This window comes from Aphelocoma coerulescens, chromosome 14, assembly GCF_041296385.1.
Source record: "Aphelocoma coerulescens isolate FSJ_1873_10779 chromosome 14, UR_Acoe_1.0, whole genome shotgun sequence".
NCBI classification, from domain to species: Eukaryota; Metazoa; Chordata; class Aves; order Passeriformes; family Corvidae; genus Aphelocoma; species Aphelocoma coerulescens.
Genome location: NC_091028.1, coordinates 16,955,559 through 16,979,407, shown reverse-complemented (window position 1 = coordinate 16,979,407; position 23,849 = coordinate 16,955,559). Strand labels below are relative to the sequence as shown.

General features: G+C 41.6%; 1 protein-coding gene across 2 annotated transcripts in view; it reads left to right on the top strand.

Moving 5' to 3' along the window:
- Nucleotides 1–23,849, top strand: part of BMERB1 (bMERB domain containing 1) — a 60,606-nt gene that overhangs the window by 10,367 nt on the left and 26,390 nt on the right. Inside the window, exon 1 of one of the 2 annotated variants that reach the window (XM_069029844.1) lies at nt 2,787–2,973. The exons of the other annotated variant lie outside the window; for it this stretch is intronic. Coding sequence (XP_068885945.1) covers nt 2,868–2,973 — 106 coding nt within the window. The 5' untranslated portion in view covers nt 2,787–2,867. Of the gene's footprint in view, nt 1–2,786; nt 2,974–23,849 lie in introns of those variants that run through there. 2 annotated transcript variants of the gene reach the window in all.

Here is a 23,849-nt window from a genome sequence, read left to right as displayed (position 1 = left end):
CATCTAAATTTACTGAACTCAAACATCAGTTTTTCCTTTGTAGCTATGGACACCCATCACTGACGCAAAAGCCACCTGCACCGTGACTCACCTGCACAACAGTTAGTCCAGTCATACCACTGGACATGGCTCCAAATGCCAAAAAAGACTCCTACATGGGCAACTTCACTACCCATGGTATTAGTAGCGTATCTGACAGATGCTATAACAGCTTTTTCTGTGGAATTTTTACCTTAAAAAGACAGTGAATGTAGAAAGAATTTACTAAGACAAAAGTCAAATGAGAAAGAAAAGAGTTTAGAGAAGTATGTTTCCAAAATCTCTAGTTTGGTCACAACTACAGCTTTTGAAGTGTGCAGATTATTTCCATTCTTTCTACCAAACATTTATGCTCTGACTCTTTGCTGCTGCATCTCCCGAGTTTGTGCTGTGTGTTCTGACCTTCTGCACAAAAAAAAATAGTTCCGATAAATCTAAGTAAGTCATGTCTGCCATGGGGCATCTGTGATGTCTGACAGAGGCCAGAGAACAAGAGATAGGAGAGTGGATTTGCCAACTATTCCTGCCCAGCTATAGCTCCTGGTGGCAGGATTTAGTGAGAAATGGGAACTGAAGCCGTCAGGGAAAATGACTGTGAGAGCGAAGTGCACCTCTGTTTCTCTACCAGGCATTATGTTAAAAGCAGTGAGAAGAGACCTGAATTTTTGTATTTTCTGTGTTAACAGTGCTTTCAGCAGAAGAAAACCAGCCTTCATGAGTAAAGGAATGCATTTGTAATTTATATTGCCAGGTCCACTGAAAGACCTCATCAGTAGGAGAGAAATTTAATTCCACTGGCAAATGCAGCGGTAACAATGCTCCAGAGTCACAGTAATAAAAATGCTGATCTTACATTAGCAAAATAATTGATACATAGTTAGGCCCTATTCTTGCAAAAACTTTTGTCCAAATGACCTCAGCGGGGCGGCTTCCACACACCTGCTCTTATGTGCAGCACTCTGTAGAACAGGACCCTTACTGGATTTTGTGACTTTTCAAAATGAGCAGGTGAAAACGTCCTAGTTACAATAAATCACCTTATATATTCTTTGCTTTATGTAAGTAAATTCTTTGCATCCAAGTTTCTGGCAAGTGGGTGTTTTTCAGCCGTACTAACAAAACCAGTGCTTTAAATATTCAACTATTTCTAGGATCACTCCTCCATCTCTTAAACAATGCACTTGGGTTGTAATTACCTAAAAAACTTGAAAGGATGGTTTGAAATTAAACAGTCCTCAGATCCACCAAAAATTGGCCCTTCTCCCCAGTCAGACTTTTTCCCTTAGTCCCACTCTCATTCAGATCCCAGATGGACTCTTATTCCTCCCACACTTGTGTTCCTCACTTCTACCAGTGAGTCAGTCGAGCCCACCCCAGCAGGCAGCTGCACTGTCACCCAAAATCAGCTGTGCAGAGTCCTGCCACCAGCTTTTCTGCTTGACTCACAGCTCTGTTTGGGCTCCGTCTCTAAAGGCCAAAACCAGTGAGGATGAGGCACTGCAAAGTCAACAAGAGCTGTTCCAGCACGTCTGGTGCTCAATTCATGGCATATCTCTGGGGAGCACATCTGACAGAGAAAAATCAGACTTCCCTGAGGATGTCCTAAAACTGTCCAGCTCATCTTGTTGGCTAATTCCAATTCTGAGGAAGACAAGTAGAGAAATTTTTTGTTACAATTTTAAAAGCAATGTGGAGGTTTTCTCACCTCCAACACGTGAAGCACTCCTCAAACAAAATTGTTCACACAACAGCATCAATGTGCACCTGTCCAATTAGTAAGTGTATCACTGAACCCAGAGGTGGTATTTTTGAAGTGTTGATGATTAAGGACAAGGCTTTGCAGGCAAAGATAGGTGACAAACAAATCAGCTTTCTCAGCATTCACCCAGAGTACCCCGTAACTCTTTATAAATGAGGCAAAAAGGTTTGCTGTGGGGCACTGGACAACCTGTCTAACTCCTGGTTCATTGTCTTTATGTCAGAAATTATACACTCACAGTAAAGAGCGATGTGATCTCACTAAGAAAGATAGTCTCCAACTGAAAAATGCTGTTCACGGATTTAATCTATATAACCTCCCTTACAATAAAAGAAAAAACTTAATAATAACAATCATAATCACCACACTTGTGCTTCCTGCAAAATCATTTCCTTTATTCCCAGCAGGCTGCATAAGCAGCAAAGCTGCATGCTGATGAAAAATGAGAAACACAATATCGCATCACTTGTTTGAGTGCTGTTCTCTGGCTTGGGGCAACGTGATGCTGGAATGAGTGTCATTCCAGTCAGTGCAGGACTTTTAGGAAAGCCAAACGCTGCATGCACAGCAGCCTGAGATGTGTTAGACTGCAAAAGCCATGAATGGCTGTGGATGTTACCATTATTTCCCAGCTGCTCAGGTCAGAAGATGTGCTCAGCTCTGCACCGGCCACAAGATGGACAGTCCTGGCAGCGAGCGGGTTTGCGAACTCTCGCCTGCCCGAGTGGTTTGGCTACGCCAAGGGGAGCGCAGCCCGCAGGGCTGGGCAGCGCTGGCAGCGCTGGGCAGGGCTGGCAGCGCTGGGCAGCGGCAGCGCGGAGCTCAGGGCAGCACCCCCGGGGCGGGCAGTGCCCACCCGAGCAGAGGCAGGGCCGGCCGGGCGGGGCGTGTGCGCAGCATGTGCGAGGTGTGACACCGCTTTGTGTCGCGACTCGCCCGCCCCAGCCCCGCACTGAGCATGTGCCGGAGCCCCTGCCCGCCCCCCGCCCGCGGGCCCCGCGCCGCGCACGGAGCGCCCAGCCCCGCGCAGAGCCCGCGCCGCTGCATGGGCTGAGCGGAGCCCCCGGCCATGGAGCTCCGCAGGTCCATCTCAGCCAGCGCCGAGGCCGAGAGACCTATGCGGCGCTACGGGGCAGTGGAGGAGACGGAGTGGAAGGCGGAGGCGCTGGGGAGAAGTGAGTGGGGGCCGCGGGTGCGGGTCCGCCGGCCGGGGAGCCCCGGCTGCGGCGGGGCCGGGCGGTCCCGGGTCCTGTTGGCAGGGCGAGGCCACCTCGGACTTCTCGGGGAGGAGGGTTTGTGTGACCGTTTTGCCCTCTGAGGCTGGTGCTTTGCGAGGGCGCTGTGTCGGGGACGCACAGCTCGTCTGTGCCAGGGACAGGGCAGCTGAGCCGGTGCGGCTCGGGGCGCTCCAGCCTCTCCGGGTGCTCCAGCCTTTGCCTGCGGCACGGGCGGCTCGTTCCGCACACCGAAGCGATGAGCGGGTGGCCGAGGAAGGATCCCTGGGACGTTTGCTCTCCCCCGTTGTTTAGTAGATGGGATTTAGTATAGGGATTTTCATAAACATTGGTAGTCTTTAACATGTTTCACATTTGGAAAGCACAGATGACGACCACTTTATTCCCTCGTTATCTCAGGCAGCCGGTACAGCAATACGGCACTTAATTCACACCTTCAGTGGTTTAACTGAATTGATGAGCTCAACAAATGTTCTGTGCTGGGAGAGCTTTCTTGAAATCATAATTTTCTGGAAAGCGGCAATTGACATAAGCTGTCCAAAGTGCCAATGGAAAGAGTAGTTAAAAAGACACATCACTGCCAATTCACATTATCCGTGGGACCTTGTTGTCTCTGAGATACCAGCTATTATTCTTCTATTGGCAGAACTATCTTCTTTACAACCTAATAAGCCTGCAAACCCCTTATAATTTTCCAGGTAACCACTGAGGCAAGAGATCTTGAAAAGCTAGTCACAAAAACTGTACTAGACAGTATCGAGAAAAATATTTTCTAAGTTTCATCAAGTATTTGATTTGGCCAGAGGAAAAAACAAAGCTTTGTGTGCTATCTGTTGTGATGCTTTCAACTTGGCTGGTACTGGAGTTGCTGATATCCTTGATTCCCCACCCGTCTTTTGATTGTGAAGTTTCACGTGGATGCTTTTAAACATGGCATGGCTTTGCAGCACCTTGGTAGCAGATTTTAGCCAGTGCATCTGCTATGTTTACTTTTCAGAGACTGCTGTGTTCTGGAATGATACTTCACCTCTAGCTTCAGTTTTTAATGGCTATATTATTGTCTACCATATGCTGATGACAGGGTGTAACTCTCCCAGTGACGCTTCAGTTGCAGTGTTGGTTTTGTTGCAGTGTCTGGCATAGATTCAGGACTGAGAAACTCCACACTTTCTAAAATGGAACTGAAGACTTAAATCACTGTTAACTGAGCTGGTTGAGTCAGACACATGCAACAGTTTTGCAGGTTCTCTGGCACGATACGGACGTGCTTTTCTCGTTCTCATAACTGTGTCTGGTTTTGTTCCAGCACTCAGGAGCTGAGTGCACTGCAGCACTTGTAATAATAATAACAATAATAACTGGTATCCCGAGGTGCCAGGAAAGATTAGGTCTTGCAAGCTTTGGACAAAAGATGGTCTGTTCGGCAGAAGGCAATGTGCAGGCTGAGAGGGAGGTCTGATCTGCTCAAAAATATGTATTCAGCATTGAGCTGCCACCCAAATCACAGCTTGACACCCAGTACCAGAGTGGGCTGTTGGCAGGACTAGGACCCAATGTATGAGGTGTGCACCCTGGTTCTGCTCTGAGCTGCCCTTCTACACACTAGTTTCTGTTTAATGAGCATATTTCTCTGTGTATAACAATTTAGATAGGAGTAGGAAATAATCTAGAGGCTGTGATCTGTTCTTTGAAAAGTAGAAAAGTATTATTTATTTGAATAATTGATTTCTTTTGTTTGCTTATTGGCTCCAGCTTTCTTTAAATACTGTGCAAAATGTTATTTATAGTAGCTGGTTTAGATGATTCCTGCCTATCTTTCCTATTTAAATACTAACGCTGACTTCTGGTCACACTTTTGTGATGATTAAAAATAAATAGATCTTACTATTTACTGTAATGCTTCCTTACAGTCCTCCTAAATTGCATGGCGTGATGACAGTAGTCGCCAGACTGTCTGTGAAGGAGCTGAAAAACAGTCATCCCCTTTTTTACCGATGTTTACAATTAGCCTTTGGTATTTGCATATTGTTTTAAATATGAAGTGCTTGGTAAGAGTATTAACAAAAGCAGAAGTATATTACTGCATATGAATTTGCCCTTTTTTACTCTGAGGATTTGTTGTATTAAATCAGGATCTTTTTGGAGGCAGAACTTGTGTATCTGTACAACACTGCACAACAGAGTGCTGTTCCCTGGTCAGTACCTGGTGATGTGAGTGCAGTCTTATCACAAGAGAATGTACATCCTGATTATGTCCATTACAGAGAGAATGTCATGGAAGTCAGGTAATTTCTCTTCAATTTGTCAAATGGAAAGGGGGCCCTGTGCTAACGCCTCTATCCGTGGTACTGAAAGCATTGCTGGATATTGGTTGTAAACAAAGATGAGTTGCTTCACAGCAATGAAATGTACATCATGCATATTTCTACCCTACAATGGCCTCTTTCAGCCAGGTTATCAGTGGAGTTAAGCTGGTTCACAGTAGCTGAGGATCTGATGCCCTGTGACCTGATGGTGTCAGGATCTCCAGTGGCTGTGCAAGCAAAATATGAAGCAGATTGTTTAAAGGTGTCTCTTTAACAAATCCCTGAAGCCTTTCTCTTTGCATACAGGAGGGAGTTTCCAAGGACTAGAGAACACTAAGAATGGTGGTTTACTATGTACAGGGCAACTCATCTGTTTTCTAGTGCATGCATATAAAAGACAAGCTTATAAATTGTCAGGCTTGTATAATGATAATGTGGTTACAGCCTTCACAGTAAACAATTTTTACAACTTAGTCTTGGGGAGCCTGCTGTGAAGCAGAACACTTGAGCACTTTGGTCTGTCCTTATTACTGAGTGCACAGCTTCATTTAGAAACATCTGTCTTGCCATTGGCAACTCATAATGGCCTGATTAAATAACTACAGGCACACCATGCGAAGAGCCACAGAGAGACAAAGCAGTTTTTCACTGTCCTTTTGGACATGGAACTTTTCAGATTTCTGCTGAGCTTTCCTGTCCTCTTGCAGTTTGTGTGAGGGCTGAAGCTAAATGAAAAATTCATCATGAACCCTCCAGCTTGAGTCAGTGTAAGGAAGCAGAAATGCCAGAAAACTGCAAAGGTTATGCTTTGATGCAATTTAGTGCACCATGAAACTTGTTTGTTGTTTTCATTTGAAAGGTAACTCAGCATTGGAGGTAAGCTGTCACACTCCTGTATTGCAGAGACCCACCTTTTTGACTGTTCTGGAATATGAAGCGGAGAATAGGGGAAAGGGGCCCTGTTACAGCTTAGTACTAAAGAAGCTGGAGATTCCCACCATGAGACTCAGTAGTAGCACAAAGCCTTCACAGGTAGCTTTACTTACTCTCCCTTCTTGCTATGAGTGTTGTATCACAGCTTCTGTCCAGGGAAGGAGAATGAGAACACTCCCGAACAGCACCAGTGGGGTGAATCTAGTTCTGAGATCACTCTGATTTATTAGAAAGATAGAACAGGTCCCAGGTTCACTGAGATCCTGGGCTGACACATGTGAAAACTTATTTCACCATATTCAGTTAGTTTATCTTCAAAATCTTTCTAAGCCTGCTAGCCAGAAAGGCTCTTGTTTGTATTTACATGCTCTGCTGCTGAGCACTGAAAACACGGGCTATTTAATGTTTTGTTTCTATCATCTGATAGTTAAATATTCAGATATATACCTTTGGGCCTTCTTTCATAATGCCCCACATATTGCACAGACATCCACAAATCCATGCTGGTGCTTTGCATAAAAACTTCCTGTTACTTCAACACCTCCCCAGTCAGTCAGTGATGCAATATGACCCTGCCTATCATACTCTCATAACACTGTTCCCCAATCTCACCATGTTTCCACTCTGGTTTTAAAAAGAAATTAAAAAAAAAAAAAAGAAAAATAAAGTTTCAGAGGCACAAAAAGAATTCATGTGACACAACCGTCACACTGTTCCTTCACAGTCATGCCCTTGTATTACTGTAAATGGGAATAATTGTTAATTATATCTATTACAGGCAATAAAAGACACAAAACAAATTAGGCTTATTCAGGCCATCTATTAAATAGGTGGGAAAGAGGCTAACCGAAGGATATACACAGTTATGCTTCTTTTTATAGAAACAGCAGCACTGCTGGCTTTGTGAAGGTCTGAACAGGGGCTTCAATCAGAGAATGTAATTAATATTCTTTCCATGTCTCCACTTAAAAAACCCAAACCCACAATTGTGTAAAATTTTTGAAAAGAGAGTGACCAAAAAATTTACGGTGACAATAAAACCTTTGCAGTGAAACTTAGACCTTTTTAGAAAATATTGGGCAAAACATTGTCATCAACAAAGACAACTGATTCAAAGGATGCTGCCATTCTAGATTTTTACCCTTTTCATTATTTTTAATGTTAACATATTTATATTGTACTTCAAGAGGAAAAGCAGCCATGTCTGGTCTGTGGAACCAAGACAGAACTCCCACACAGAAAATCAGAAGGGGTTTTCTAGAAAGGATTGAGGCTGTTTTCTATAGAACAGTTGTAAAACTCACCTGCTTTGATGGCAGTCAGATGGCTCTAAAGTTCTCCTACACAGCTTAGTGTTTTTGTAAGTAATTTGTGATTTTGGCTAGCAGTCTGTACCTAAAATGTACAGTTTAATAATCTCCACCAGGTCATTGCTGCATCCCTGTAGCTCATGAGGGAAGGCTGTAACTTGGTGTTTGATTTACTTCACAAAGAGCCCAGAGAATGATTGACAGAGTGAGACTAATCCAGTTTATACTATTATACACATTGTCTCATTTTTCTAATTCCCCCTCCCACAGCTGGTTGCTCCGGCAACTACTGAGACAGAGGAAGAAGGAAAAGAGAGAACTGGAAATATTTTAGTATCTCAGAGTGTATTCGTACTAAAATATTCGTCAATGGGGAGGAAACTGTGACTCTTAAAGCAGCTTCTTCCAAATGATACTTTATGTGGGTGTCTCAAGGCCACAGAACAGAAATATATCAGTTTTTGGGCCACCCTTGCTCCTATAGTCTCCCTCCTTTTGTTTCTATCATTTGATAGTTAAATATTCAAACATATACCTTTGGGCCTTCTTTCATAATGCCTCACATATTGCACATATTTCATGAGTTTTGTCCTTCCTTCACTTTTTTGTCTAGCTATGTGTGTCCAGGGGTTCTCAACAAAAATGTGCAGCTTATCTACTCCCTAAGTTGTCGCAACGTTCTGGACATAAATGTCTCTTTATAATACTTTGTATCCTGTGAAGTCCAACCCCTCCTACAAAACACAGACAAACGAGGAAAACAGCAAGCAAATCCATCCCAATCTAATCAAAGCCAAAGGGGTTGAGAGGAGCAAGAAAAGGCTGAGGGAGCTGGGACTGTTCAACCTTAAGAGGAGATGGCTGAGAGGGGACACCATCCATGTCTGTCAGTGTGAGCAGGGAGGGCTCAGAGCATAGACCAGGCTCTGCTCTCTGGGGCCCAGCAATGGGAGCAGAGGAACGGGCAGGAGCTGATGCCCAGGAAATTCTACCTGAACACGAGGAAGAACTGCCCTGTGAGTGACCGAGCCCTGGGACAGATTGTCCAGAGAGGCTGTGGAGTCTCCCTCGCTGGAGATACTCCAGAGCCATGTGGACACAATCCTGTGCCACGTGCTCTGTAAAGACCCTGCTGGAGCAGGGAAGTGGCACCAGATGAGCCACTGTGATCCCTTCCAACCTGACCCGTTCTGTGAGTCTGTGTAATTCTGGATAGGGGCTATTCTGCAAAAACATGTTGGTTATTACAGATCAAGATCTTACTGCTGCACATCTACTCACATATCTCAGCGAAGACGTTTCTCTCGCCTGAGACACTCGTAAATCTGAGGGTTAATAACTTAAAAAACTCTGTGCCCAACTGTGTTTGCCAAGCAGGAAATGAACACCTAACATTCAATGCAATGTTTATAGTCAAACCAGTGTCAACAATAATTGCTGAAAAAGTTATAGATGAACCTAAAATGTTATATTTGGGACTGTTGCCCATAAATTTTCTCATTTCCTTTAAACATATTTTACAGAAAAAAATTAGATTTGGAAACTAGGACACTTTGAACTACAAAAATCATCCTTGCTGTTGGTAGCCTGTGGGATTATGGACTCAGTCTGTGTAATTTTTTTTTACTATGTTTGATAACTGATGTCTTAGTTGCATGGCATGTTTTTATCAGAGAAACCACTTGTGAGAGTGTGTGTATGTCTGCCTCAAGGGTGCGTTATAAAACAGGAACAAAAACTTACATTTAGGATTGGGCATGCACTGCAAAGTACTGTGTATTATGTGTGAAGTTTCTGGAGTTTTCTTGTAGTTACTGAGCACAAGAAAGTTTGAAACTCAACACTCTTTAATCCTTATTCCCAGAGGGCTCTTCTTCTGTAGCTAAGTTTTCGTAAAAATCTTACTTAGTAAAATAGACCCAGAGACAATAAATAATGCTAATTTATTTCTGTGAAACATGTTCTGCTGTCTGCCTACTTAAAAGGCACAGTATAAATGGATTCAAAACACAGAGATGAAAAATGTGTGCTTGGAGGGCAAACTATGAGAAATCAGGAGGAGCACCCTTGGATAAATTATGTTAGTTGCCCTTCAGGATCAGCAGTGAAACATGAATTATCAACATTTTGTCAGCTCATAAAGGGCAAAATATCTGAGAAAATAATTTTAAGAGAGTTTGTCACTGAATGAGGATGAATGATTTCCAGTGACACAAGCTGCTCATTGCAAAAGCCTAATGATTGCAAACACTACCAAAATGCAAGAGGTAATTTGTTATTGTAAGAATATCAGCAGTGTTTAAGGATCTTTTATCGCCCTGAATCCTTCTGCCACCCAAACCTTCATTGATTAGGGTTTTTTGTAGTTTTTTTCACACACATTTGGGTTTTTTCATATATGGGTAAAATTAGAACAAAAGATCTCACTATAAAGTGATTTAATGGTTTTGTTCATCTTTTGTAGAAAACAACTCAAACCAGGAAAGGAATCAACAGTCAATTCACTTATGTCCTTTCAGTCCAGGAGGCCAAAGTAAGTTTTAGAATAATGGTGTTGAAGCCAAAAGAGCAAGTGACCTGACCTCCCTGGGAAAGGATGGAGAAGCCTGATTGACACTTTCTTGGTTGCAAATATGAAGCACAGTCCTGACTTCATTAACATCAGTGGAAATTTCCTCACTGATTTCAGTAAAAGCAAAACTAGACCAGACTCTGTGCCTTCATCTCCTGGAGCCCTGTTCACCTTGATTCTCTTTAGAAAACAGGGGAGGGGATCTGGGGGCTGTGTCACATCTATGAGGACTCCCCTGAGAATCTTTGTCAGGCTGCCCCATGGGTTTGGTCTCTCTGGCCTCAGTTGTCACTGGGCCTGTCCTGTGGCAAGCAGGGATGAGCATTTGCTCCCTGGAGAGCCATTTGCACTGGCAGAGTAATGGCGCTACAGTCTCCCTGTCTGTGAGCAGTGAATCATCAGGTAACACATTGGAGCCCCTACGGTGAGCGGCTGCTCCTCAAATTATCCTGCTTCACGCAAGAGAAAGTCACAGAAATTCAGTTATGCATTTGTGTCCCCACCTTCCTTATCCAATCTGTAGCTTTTCGCCTTTCATCCTCTACCATGGATTCCTATACAGCTTCCTCTGGGCACCATGCCTGGGAGGGGATTGAAGTTACTGCAGTTTGGCAGATCCTGAGGCACACATCTTCCTTCAGGCTGATAGTTGTGCGTGGCATAGACAGTGTGTGAGATGTGATAGTGAAGGGCAAGCCATGGTGTTTTGAAAGCCAGTAAAATCAAGATCCATTTGTCTCTGCCTTGGCAAGGGGTGAAACATCCTGCGATTAGGAAATTTCTTTCTTTCTCATATGCAGAGAAGGTGACAGCCAGCTATCGATTTGTCTCAGATATAGGTAGGATTCTGCTTGAATTGCTTTCATTTCTTCACCTCTGAGACCTCAGGCAGCTCAAACTCACAGCTGCCCAATGCCAGTTGTGAGGAAGAAAATATTAGTGTATTTAAAGAAAGTGAATCAAAAGTCAGTATGCAAAAGCAATTTACTTGGTGAAAACAGAGCTTGCTAGAGAATGACTCCACATCCACAGATGAAAGGCAAGTACAAACCACATTTTTTTACCAGCTGTCATCATTTGTGTGAGTTGAAGAGCTGGAGCCCTGTGCTGTTTCACCTCAGAATTCACTGAGAAAGAACCAGCTGGTTTTGGCTCTCCTGGCTCTGGCTATTTGATCTTTAAGAAAGGACACAGCTTTTGCCTGTGGCTCCCTGCAGATATTGTGTGCCTCGTACACCGAAGAACAAGATCCCAGTATGATTCTCTGCTGCCTGACCTCCCACTCTGCTGTCAGACTGTACTCATTGTATGCCCATGGCCTTAAGAATAGCAATGTTCATCCCCCTGGGAAATTACTTGTCCTATGAAATGAGAAACACCTTTTTTTCTTGGCTTCTGAGAAGCATTTTCTCAATGTTTATTTACTTGCTGGAGTGGGAATCTATTATGTAAACCAGTTTCTTTACTGTCTGAAGCAGTTCTCTATACCAATATCAGTTTTGGTCTTTACTGGATTGGACTCATATGTCTATAATAATTACCAAGTGGTTTTAAGGTTACCTAAAATTACCTGCCAGCTGCTGGTAAGATGTTTAGATCACTGTTAGAAAACTGTGTTATTAGAGAATTGTATCACAGAGGGGGGAGAGACAGAGAAACAAGCTTTCTGGCACGCAGTCAGAATTTCATAGGAGAATATCCTGAAAATGTGAAATCTTGAAATGTCAATGGCCATTTTACTATTATTTCATTTGCAAATATGCTGCTCTATATCAACTGATGCTCATATATTCATTCCTAAAGAGGTTTTGCAAGACTCTTTGAGAGTGAATATTTTGTTGACTTTGTGTTTTGGAATTTAAAAAAAAAATAATGAAGATAGAAAAAATCTTTAAAAAATACCAACTAAATAAGTTTGAAACCCCTGAACATTAGCTGTAGCTGGCACTGTTACAGTAGCATTTGAAACATAAGTACTGAAGCTTTTTGTTAGTATTACAGGATCAGAATCTGACTCTGGTGAGGAATAAAATGGAAATCCACAGGCTGTTTCCTTTGACCACTGAGCAAAATGACGGAAGGAAATGAACAAATAATGTGTGTTTCTTAGTACTGCTTTTTAAATCTCCATGACATAAAATGAACTGATGTAGCATGAATTGCTTTCCTTGGAGTGTGGCTTAAACTCAGTCTTGCTGCAGATGGGAAGGTGCAATGATTCCAGTGGGAGCTCCACACTAGGGAAGGTACCTACCACAGCAAGGAACTGTTTCAGTTTCTGTTTACAGCCTCCTGGTAGGGCTCAGCCTCATGCAGGGCTGTGGCAGTGCTGGGCACAGAAACCCCTTCCAGAGTCTTCCTGACTCCTTGGCAGTTTCCCTGAGCCAGACTAAAATAGCTCCTTATGGATAAAGGTCTAACCCAGTGTCATTGAATAAAACTGACAATGAGGGCTTCTGGGTCAACCTTCAAAGGCAATTTTCCCTCATTTTTTGTGTCCTGCTTTGGATCCATTTTTCCATAGAAACAGCTGTCAGATCACATCTACTGTGCAAACTTCCCCACCAGGCTACACACATGTTCTCCTCGTTCTCTGAAGGACAAACTGCTGTTTAAAGTGCATAAGGTTGTATTTTCAATTCATAACATCGTGGGAAAAGGTGAAAGGACTGTGGAAATCCAATAGCAGCTGCACTGTAAGCATCATGGTTTATTTAAATGTCAAGCAAGTTTTCATCTCACACAGGTTTATTTGGAAAAATAAAATATTATTTTAAGCACTTGGTCCGTTCCTCTGTCCTGCACACCTGAGCAGATACCAAGAGCTGGTTACTTTAGGACTTTCAACTCCTGACTCTTTTGCATTGTCTTTAAGTAATCAGAGAGCTACTAGGAAAGCTAATGCCTGTTCTCACAAATCAGACCTCTAGAAAGAGGTAACTAATGCAGTTTGATTTCTGGATGTTATTTTCTCTGCCTCTGAGTCACTGGGGGGTCACTGGAGTGAGGACAAATGACAGTGCTTGTGGTGTGAGAAGCACTGAGGTACCTGGAGGCAGCCAGTGACCAGTGTGTTCCTTTTAATTTCTGTCTTCATAAAGTGAAAAAAGTATTCAAGAGGGATGTAACAGTGGTGCTAGGACAATAATTTGGGGAGGAGGGGAATACTAAGGCCTATTTCAAGGTTTACATGTTATGAAACTGTTTCCCTGGGCGGGATGGGTGCCAGCTCTTGTACTGGCTCAAGCAACATTTTCCACTACGTTCAATCTTGTCTTTGATATGCAGGCATGATGTGCTAGAATGAACGACTGAGCTTAATTCATCCCTCCCCTTGATTCCTCCTGTCTTTACTGCAGCTTTCTGCCTCATCTCCTATGTTCATTCGAAGAAAAAAAAATTACAGCTATGACTCAAACCACAGCTCTCCTGCTCCTGGGTTTGTGTGTGCAGAGCTGCAGGGATCTGAGGGCTGGACAGACCACACCTAATGCATGAAAAGCACTCTCAGCTTGTCCAAGTCATGTCTGTTCAGCAGAGATATCCTGCAAGAGAGCTGAAATTTCAGGATAATTCCCTATCAGAAACAAAGACCGTGTACAAGAGCTCTTGAACATCAATCTTAGCCAGGCAAAGCTTTTTTTCAAGCATCTTCCCAGTTTTTTGTTGCAGCCATTTCATAGTAGCTGATGTGAGTTTTTTCCTCAGGAGTTGTGGAGAAATAATTTATTGAGTTTACCTTTTATGTAGAATAGTCTGGATGTAAAATATCTTTGTAAAAATACTCTTGTAGTGGAGAAAATCATAGCACTTAATTTTATTGTTTTAAAATTATGTGGTTAGCCACAATAGTGGCTAACAGTTACAACCTGACGTAACTATTTTCATGCTGGGAAGGTGTTACACAACTGTGTTGCAAGCAAGAAAAAACTGTCTCCAGTGAGTCTTCCACATATATAGGTATTTACAGCAAAGAAAATATTGTCCTTGTAGCATGTTTGCATTCACTCTGCACGAGGGAGAAGAGATATTTCTCAGAAGTCAATAATCTGTGTGTTTATAAGGAGGCCATCCACTGCGCTTTGCAGGAGTGAAATACACATAGAGCAAGAAACAGGATCCCATCTCATGGAATATCCTTTTAATAATTTTCCCAAGTTTCCTTATTCTGGAATGGTAGAAAGACAAAATACCCAAGCCAGAAACCACTCTCTACTAGAACAAATGATCAGGATTCTCATCAGTTTCTAGGTCCTGTGGAACATCCTCCCCTAATAACAGTTGAGAGTTTTTTGTGGGCTATCCAAGAAGCCTGGATAGCAATGACATTTTTGTGGGCTAACCCAGGGCATTATCAGATGCTGGCTAGGATAAATGGGTGTTTGCTGGTGAGTCAAATAAAGAAACAGGCAGCATGGGAGATGGTTGTTTTGAGATGTGTATCTTTCTAAATGAATCAATATTGCAAATGAGCTGAAAAATGTGCAAACATATGCAAATAAAAGAGCATGAACTGTTCATAGCAGTACTTGAGCATTGTTTTATACCCCAGTCTGCATCAACACAAATTAGGTCAAAGATAATCAATTCAGATAAAGGTCTGTAAAAATGAGATTCATCACTAACAGCTTACTTAATTCAGGAGGTTATTAACTTTGCATAATGAGTTCTGAGGAAATAATTAAATGGAGCTTATATTTTCCTTTTTACAAATAAATGCCCATTAAATTTGTACACAGAGCTTAAAACTACAAATGAAAGGTAAATTAATTATTTAATCCTGTAGAATTTACTGTATGAAGAGTGATCTGAGACAGGTTATAGTGAATGTGTTTTGTCTATTCAGTCTATCTGATAACACTTCCTGAATAGAGTCAATATTATTTTCTTTTCTGGTTGCAAGTTTTCATATAGCAACAAGGGAGATAAACACCTAATAGGTGTTTATAGGAACATCTCATTGTAAAGCCAGAGAATCAAATAGGAAAGATTACTGGAGGGGGAAAGAGGAAGAAAAAAGGAAGCAATTTAGCTTAATTCATTTTAAAAAACCAACAGATTTCATGCTGGTGGCATCCCAATATTTCACTGAATGACAAATTTGTTTCTAGCTCTTTTTAGGCTTATATTTAATTCATAAATAGGGAATTTCAAATTAAGAAACACAGGATTCTGATGCGTTGGATTTGTGGTGGCTAATTCTTGGTGAAGTGAATGTTCAGCATATGTCAAAAATCTCGATCTCACGCTTTGTGACGTGGAGATGCACTGAGATGAAATTCTTGGCTCAGATGGAAAAAAATTTTCTTTTTCTAACACCTGCCTTGTAAGAAAGGTGACTTCTCATATAGGAGACTTTCAACTTTACACCAAGTATTTGTGTCACACATACTGATTTTTGCAAAACGGGGAGAGTTCATATATGAGATATGAGGTCACATATTACCTTGGTATTGAGAATTTCTCTGGGCAGCATTTTAAATGGGACACATTCCAGACTGGGTATGTAATTAAGAAAATCTTCTCTAAGTCTGTGATATGTGGTATATGAAACAGTATCATGAGAAATTAGCTGATTTGTCTCACATGCAGAGATTTATTTATTTGTTTATCTGTGTATAGGGGCAGAGAGAAGAGTGAGGAACCAGAAAAACAGAACGTTAGGAGAAGCATCTAGTTTTAGACTTGCTGGGATAATGGGGGCACCCTTCCATCTGGTTAGGTCAGTAGGAGAATCCCTGATGAAATACACAGTGGTACATCTAGAAAGAGGTGGGAAAATGCCACTCTGTTATTGCAGCTACATCAAGACAGGTTGGTTAGTTCCAAACTGACATGTAGTGTGGTCTGGGGGAAATTGCTTTCACGCCTTACCTAAAGTCACCAGCCAAATGTGTGAAAAATCCTGTTGTCATAGAACATCTTGAAACAAGGAATGTGGTACTGGTACCCAAACTAGAGTCTATTTTAAATTGGAAATAACAGTAGGAAATCTGGAAAATGTTCTTGCACAATTCAAGTATAGTACTTCGTGAAGTCTGTCATAATTCTCTGCAGACCTAATTATGTGGACAGCTTTTCTTTAAATCCCACTCAAACCCACTTAATCCTTCTTTATGCACAACAGAAATGGTTGGATGAGATACCATGGGCAATTTTGCAAATGGACTGCAGTGGTCTTGAAGAGAGTTTGTGGCTCAGTTTAGGCCCTGGGGATGCGGAATACTGGGCTCTGAAGTGATGGCACCAGTCGTGACTATGCCCTTCCACTGTGCTGGAATTGCTTGAAAAATTTCTGTATGTGAGCAAATCCTTTTGCACTCTGTCAGGATTTCTGAGGCACCAGTAAAGACCCACTGTGTTGCTCGATATTTATGTTTAATATGTGATGATAGGAACTATACTGAAATGATCCTGAGCTGGCTACTGAGCAGTCACTTGCAGGACAGCTTGCATCTGAAGGCGTGAGCTGTTGTGACCTTATCACAGTCACCATAAGGAAAAAAAAGTTAAATCTGCTAAATTTAGAATCTGGATATTTGAAAACTGTCTCAACTCAAAGATGCAGCTGATATTAAAACAGGATTTGGTTTCAGCTGAGTGGAGAATTGGATGTGAATCCATGAATAATGTGTCTGGGGTTTTTTAATTCAACAGGACTTGAGTTTAAAAAGGTTTTTATAGAGGTATTAATTCCAACTCCCTTTGCTGTTTTCATGGTTTTGTTTTCCTCATTTTTAAGCATTTGCCCTCTAACCAGCTGCAGAGATGTGTGCAACCTTGTTATCACTGACTGAATGGAAATTGGCTGGGGCATGCAAATTGCCCAAACAGAGTCTTGGAATCAACCTCAAAGTAGCAAGGTTGAACCCTGTAATTGGAGTGTCAAAGCCCCTAAGGGTTTTCAAGATCCAACCTGTAAGTGTCATTGGGGTAATTTATCTTAGTAGACATACTTCTGCATATCCTGAATTTATTTACATCAGGAGCACTTCCTGCATTTTTCTATCACACTAATAAAATCTGTATTTTTGACAATATTATGGCATAATCAAATCAGGCCTGGGGCTTTTATTCATTGTTTATGCAAAGATTTTAATAGGAAGCTGATTTTGTCTCATCTTTTCAAAGAAACTTTAGTTCAATATTAAGTTCTGACTTCTTGATCATTTATTGCTGAGAATGTTGAAATCCTGTTTCCTGACCTGTAAATATGGTTTTGTATAAGCTCTTAAACTACTGCAAGAGAGGGTGCTACTGAGGAAGACTCCTCCCTCTCCCCCTAAAATTGACTGCTTAGGGGACTATCCAGAGTATTGTGAGACACAAATCAAAGACATATGAAAATAGAGAAAGCCAGGAGAACTCTCAGTAGTAGAAAACACCTCCATGAAAATCATACTGATATTGCTACAAACCAGCACCAAATCAAACACAGATTTACAGCTAGAACTGATTGTAGTTAGAGATAATTAGGTAGCAAATTGTCCCGCTGTACTGAATCATTTCCTTGCACACACAAGCACCCTTAGATCCAGAGGGAAGAACATAGAAGCAGATATGGAGCACTCTATTGAAGGGATAGTTTAATTTGACAGGATGGATCCTTACGACTTCTGCATGGAGAAAGAGTCTGCAGTCTGTAGGGGCAGTGTCTGACTGCAGAGGACACTGGACCTCAAAGAGCTAAATCCTACCTTAATGAGTAAAGCCCCAGATAATGGTCAAATTAATCTTCTCTACGTCCTGAGTCTGACCTACTGTGCCTGCAATACACAGTACCTGAACTGTTTACAGCACCTGTCTCCCTCACCACAAGGAGATGAGTACCACAAGGCTGACAGCATCAGAAGTCAGGAGAATGCTGAAATCTGAAAGCTTAAGGGCAAGGTAGAAGAAATGGAATTTATAATCCCAATATAGGATAGCATAGTATGAGGTATATTAAGTCTGAACATCACATTAAGACCTATGCATGACATTAAATTTCTACAAGAACTCCAGCCTGGTGCTGATTCACAGGATCCTTATTGTCAGGGAAAGATGAACAACTATTGCCAGATGAGCTGTTTTTTTTCAGGATATCATTACAACCAAGATGAAGCTTTCTGTGCACAAAGCAGTTTCTCAAGACTAGAGACATCTTTTTCCTGGGGGAAGTGTAAGATTAAAGGGTTGCATAATTACCCACTTAGGAAACTGGAACTGCCATAAACTGACAAAAAACAAAGCAAAGAATAATTACTGCTTATAAATTTTACAGGATAACAAGCAAGCATAAATTGATGCTTTTTTTAAGAGGCAAGATCTTTATAGATCTTATCACAACAGATTTGTGCTAGTATATATATTTAAATAGGGAAAAAGGGCAGAAAGTGGTCCCTAAATTAAAAAGTTGGAACAATCATTTAACTGTAAAACTTCTAGTTAGCAAAGTACTGAAGACCATCCTTAATTAGCAATCACTTTTAGCACTGACTGTCTATTTCTGTGTGGGGATATGTGGTTCAGTGAGAAAAAGCAGGATCACTTTCAGGTTCAGTTTTTAAACCAGCTTTATTCAGTGCATTGCAACTTGTTCTACAGAAGTACAGCATAAAAGATGGAAAGCAACTGAGAATCTTATTTGGGCAGTGGGCAACTGCAGACACTTCTATGAGATGTGACAGGAGTCATTGTGTGCAGTACTTTTGAGTATAATACCACAGGAGCCAAAAGGACTTTCAGAGTTAGAGGAAGGAGTTAACATTCAACACTGTGAATCTGGCATTTGTATTTCAAGAGAAATCTCAGTGAGACCAAGTATACAAAAGCCTGAAATGGGAAAGAATAGATTGCTGCCAACAGGCTTTCTTGCAAAGGTAAATAATAAAAGATAGAAGGTCAAAGCTTGGAGATAAGAACAAGAATATACAGGACAAGCAACTAAAAGAATCTTTTTATAACCAGAGGCTCTTAGATATGGAACAGACAGGGCAGTGAGTCTAGAAGTGCAGTGGGCAATTGCACGCTGTGCTTTTTATATTCTCTGCTCACCTAATTTTAAAATGGGGTCATATGGTAGAGTGTCAGTGAGATACTTTTGAAGTAGAAACTTATGTTTGAAGATGTCTGGGCTGTAAATCTGTGATAATTTAAAAAGTATTCATGACAAAATAAATCCCAATATTATAATTATAATTAGAATAGTTATAATATATATATAATATATATTACACTCAGACCATAGCTGACTGATGGACAGAGTCATCACCAGTCACAGCAGATGATTTAGTAGTCCTTGGGAGGAAATGATATGGCAAACAGAATGATCTGTGGTGGTTTTTGAATGAGAAGAGGTAGATGAATAGAGAAAAAAATTAATCATATATGTCTCTCTACAGACATGAAATTCTGATCTCTTGCCTGAGGAGCTGCAGAATGGACCAGATGTAAGGGACTGCTCAAGTCCAGCAGTTTATCCCAGAACATAAGTGATCTTTGCACAGCACAGCACAGAGCCGAGGTCGCCAGTGCTTTGTGCTTCAGGTTTGCTGGAGGCAGAGACGCACCACAATTCCCCACAAATCAGAAAAGTCCCCCACTTCTTCTTCTCCTTCTCCAAATGACGCTGGAGAAGCAGGGATATTTGATGACCATGACACTCCCAGAGATCCTGGTGTTTAATCAGCGTTCAGTAGGCATCTCTGGATGCTTCCTGCCAAAGTGGATCCCTAGAGCTGCCAGATTTCACAGCTGCCTATTGCAAAGCCAAGCTGTAAGAGGACTCAGCCAGCCCAGAGGTTTACTCTGAAACATGGAGCATGTGAAAAAAACACCTTTGGGATTTCTAGCTGCCCTGCTGTCTGGCAAAAATATTTGCAACTTTGATGCCTGGTAATAGCCAATATCTTCAGGGCTGTAAGATTACCCCCTGTGCACTTGGGAGCTGCATTGCAGTTGAAACTTCTGATTATTTTTGGAATTTAACATTTCCAGAAGTGCAAGGCTGCTCTGGATCCTCATGCACTGAAAGGAAACAAGGTCTTTGCACAGAGGGGTTCTTTTTGACTTTATAGTAAATGTAATGAATCCAATTTTATCCCCCAAATACTCTGAATGCCACTTCTCTGGCATTTTCCAGCAGGCACAGTTGTGTCAGAAAGTTTTGGCTACCATTGCTTGCAGGGACAAAGCACATCTGGCTACCTGTGAAGGAGGTGTGCTCCTTGTATCAGCCCAAAGTGCAGTTCATAGCTCTATGTGCCAGAGATCCCAAAATTTAAATGTGTTGCTCCATTTGTGGAGAAGTATCAATAAGTATTCAAAAATTATAACAGCCACAATAATAAGAAAACAAATTCAGCTTCATGCTAGAAGCAAAATTCAGCTGTGCTATCTCCCTTATTCAGTGCCATTGATGCCAGTGGAAGCAAAGTGATTCTAAGAACTTTTGCACATCTGACTGGAGTAGAACGTTAGCTTTTTGCTCCTCCAGTAATAGCCTCTGCACACTCCTATTGTCTTTAGGGATTACTTTTCCACAGTGTTAAAACTAATCAGGTATTTGTGCTCCTGCTGCCTCAGTGCAGCCTATTAGCTGGTCACTGAGGGCTGATGCAACCAGCAGCACCATCCCAACTTTTACTGAATTCACTGCCATTACCAACCTGTTCTTGGTGCAAGAGATGAAACAGGAAAGCAAATTGACAAGCAGAGGGAAGAAATTGCCTTGAGGGAAAAGAGGAGATTACAGCATTTCTGAAGGAGCTCCTGAAATGAACTCTGGGCTGTATTCTGCAGCAGGATGATGACATCCCCGTGATGTTTCCCAAAACCAGACCACTGCCTGTATCCAAACCATGTGAGCCCAGGCAGTGAAACCAGCAGAAGTGTGGGATGTGCTCAGTGCCACAACAGTCAGCTCACTGCCACCCTGGTACTGCCCCTTTTTTCCCTTTCCCCCAGTCTACCCATTCTGAATTGTGCAAGACTGCAGCTGCTCAGGCAATCCAGGAACAAAATACATTGCAGCTGTTTGTATTGTATTTATATGGAAATTACATCATAAAGCATTGAATAAATACTGTGCCACACACATGCCAAATTTAGTAATTGTTAGGATTCACACTCATAGAATGCTGCAGCAGGCTAGATTAGAATTAAGCAATTAAATGTAGTTTTTCCTACACAGGTTAGTTACTGGCCACTGCATCCTGCACCAGAAGGATTAAATCAAACAGAAAAAAAAAATCAACTCTGAGGCAACAACAAAAGGTATAGTAAAAGGCCTAGCTGCAAAGCTAGCCATTCATGCCTCCAGGTGACATGCTAGTGACAAATGATAGGAATAATCTGATTCTTTTCACATGAACATATTTTTATCTGGAATATTTTGAACTATAACAATATTTCCGCATTATGCAACTATTTCAATTTCCACCAAGCATGCTGGTTTTAAGTGGCACTAGCTGGTTCTCTCTTCATCCACTTCTGACCTATGCCTCCTGCTTACTCCTCTTTTGTCTCATCAACCAATAGTGGTCTTGGAAGTCTTGATTTTGATATGTGAAGTAGCATTAAGAGTTTACTTGCTGCACTCTGCTCTATTAGCACTTAATATACTTCAATGAAAAAGGATTAGCTCAAGAATTTCACTGAATTCTTGAAAAAGCCCCAAAAGTGCTGACCCGGATTTGGAACAAAACTTATCCATTAACATTTTCTTAACAAGGATTATGTTATTACTGGACAATTTAAGGGAGTAGAAGTAGGCCTCAAATTGCTCAATTTAAGTCCAGTCCAGATCAATGACTTAAAATAATTTTCAACTGGAGCACCATAATGGAGTGGGCTGAAGAGCAGGTTTGCTGCTGAGTGGTATCCACATTAAAGAAGTCATGCAGCTTATCTGTACTACCATCCCTTAAAGAGCTCTTAGCAGTCATGGGTTGAACAAACAGAGTCTCATTTAGGATGGTTCACCCATGTCAAAGATGAAAAAGAGAAGTGGTAGAGAGCGGGGCCATTACCCTTAACCTGTGCTGGAGCTCACCCCTTGCTGAATGACTGAGATGACTCTTGAAGGCTGAGTGACTGAGTTTCCAACAGCAACAGTCATAAACAAGAAAAGGATAAACATTGTCCTGAGAAGAGCTCTGATCCAGCAGACCCTATGCTTGCTGTGTATCCACAGGCAACTCCTCCCTGAGCTTTTCCTGCCTTCATGCTGCAGGTCGCCTGCAAGTGCCTGAGGTGTTCATGGAGCTCAGTGTGCGGTTGGCACCAGAGTAGCAATGACATCGTTTTGGGTTCCTACAGCATAGATTTGGGACCCTTTGTGTTACTGATACACCAAACCTTCTCCATGGTGTTTACAATAATAAGAACCCCCCAATGACACTTAAACCACTAACGGCTGCAGAGCACAGGGAGCTCCTCCTATGGGGCCACCATCCGTGACAGCAGCAGGACCTTTGCTGATAGTTAATTACAGCACCCCTTACCAATTGGTCTGAAACTATTGACACCACATGTAATGCGTTCTCCCATTTCTCATTGTGTCAATTCAGGCTTCTTTTAAAGTTTTCTTTGCACTTACTGACTTAATAGGCAATTTTTTTTGTTGTTGCTTTTAAACACAGCTGGCTACTGTTCTATTTCTGGCTGGCACACTGAGGATAAAATATGATCATTAAGTTAATACCCAGTTTAATTATAGCAGTCTCCATTTAAATTGAAGCAAAATTATGCATAAATAACTTCAGGTTTACCTCTTCAGTCGCTCTCACTATATGTAATAGCTTGATAATTTTATTTCCGTATAGTAATTATTTTTGTGCTAATATCTTTGTGCATACAGTAATATCATTTTACTTGTTTCTTTGTCACTGAAAATTATCCCGGACATTGCAGAACAGACAAAACAGTTTCATCCTGTCACTGGCTGTGACTAATCTCAGTGTTGTCTCCACTTCTGCTTTATGAATTTTGTCTCATTACCAGGAAAAAAGCTTAATAACAATATATGCTAAAAAAATAGTTGACTACTGCATACCTGCTTTAAATAAAATGAAATGTTTATTCTTTCTTTTTTGAAAATGTAAGAGACTTCAGTGTGAAGCTGTTCTGAGTCATGTATCAAGGCATTAGAGGTGTCATTCCTCATTGGGACAGAGCAAGAGCTTAACTTAAAGGCCCAATGATGTTAATATATTCTTCCCAAGTGGTTCACATCCCAGGACCTCAAACCATTTCATGAAAAATAATTAGTTATCCTTCAGCACAGCTGCTGCCAGGTAGCCAGTTATCCACAATGTTAGAAGAGAAACTGAGCCCCAAACAGGCTGGTGGTTTGTGAGGATCACAATGCTGAGGGGGTGAGGCAGGAATCCTGACCTGGCCTCTTCAGGGCCAGTGTCCTTACACCTGTGCTCCATTCCATTGTTCCAGCCACATCTCTGAGTTTGCAGAACAAGCTGTGAGCTAATATCTAATTGTTTCTATATTTATTTCCCTCCACTTTCAAACTTCTACTGCCTTGCTTGCATTTTTAATTCTTTTGGAAACACTGCATATTTTGGATCACTTTCAAAAATATTTCCTCTGGTTCAAGCACACATTGAGTGGGATGTGAAGGAGAATCTCTTACTGTTGTGCAAGGGGTCAGAGAAGACTTCTGCCTGACACACTAATTCTTGTGCTGGCTTTAGGCAC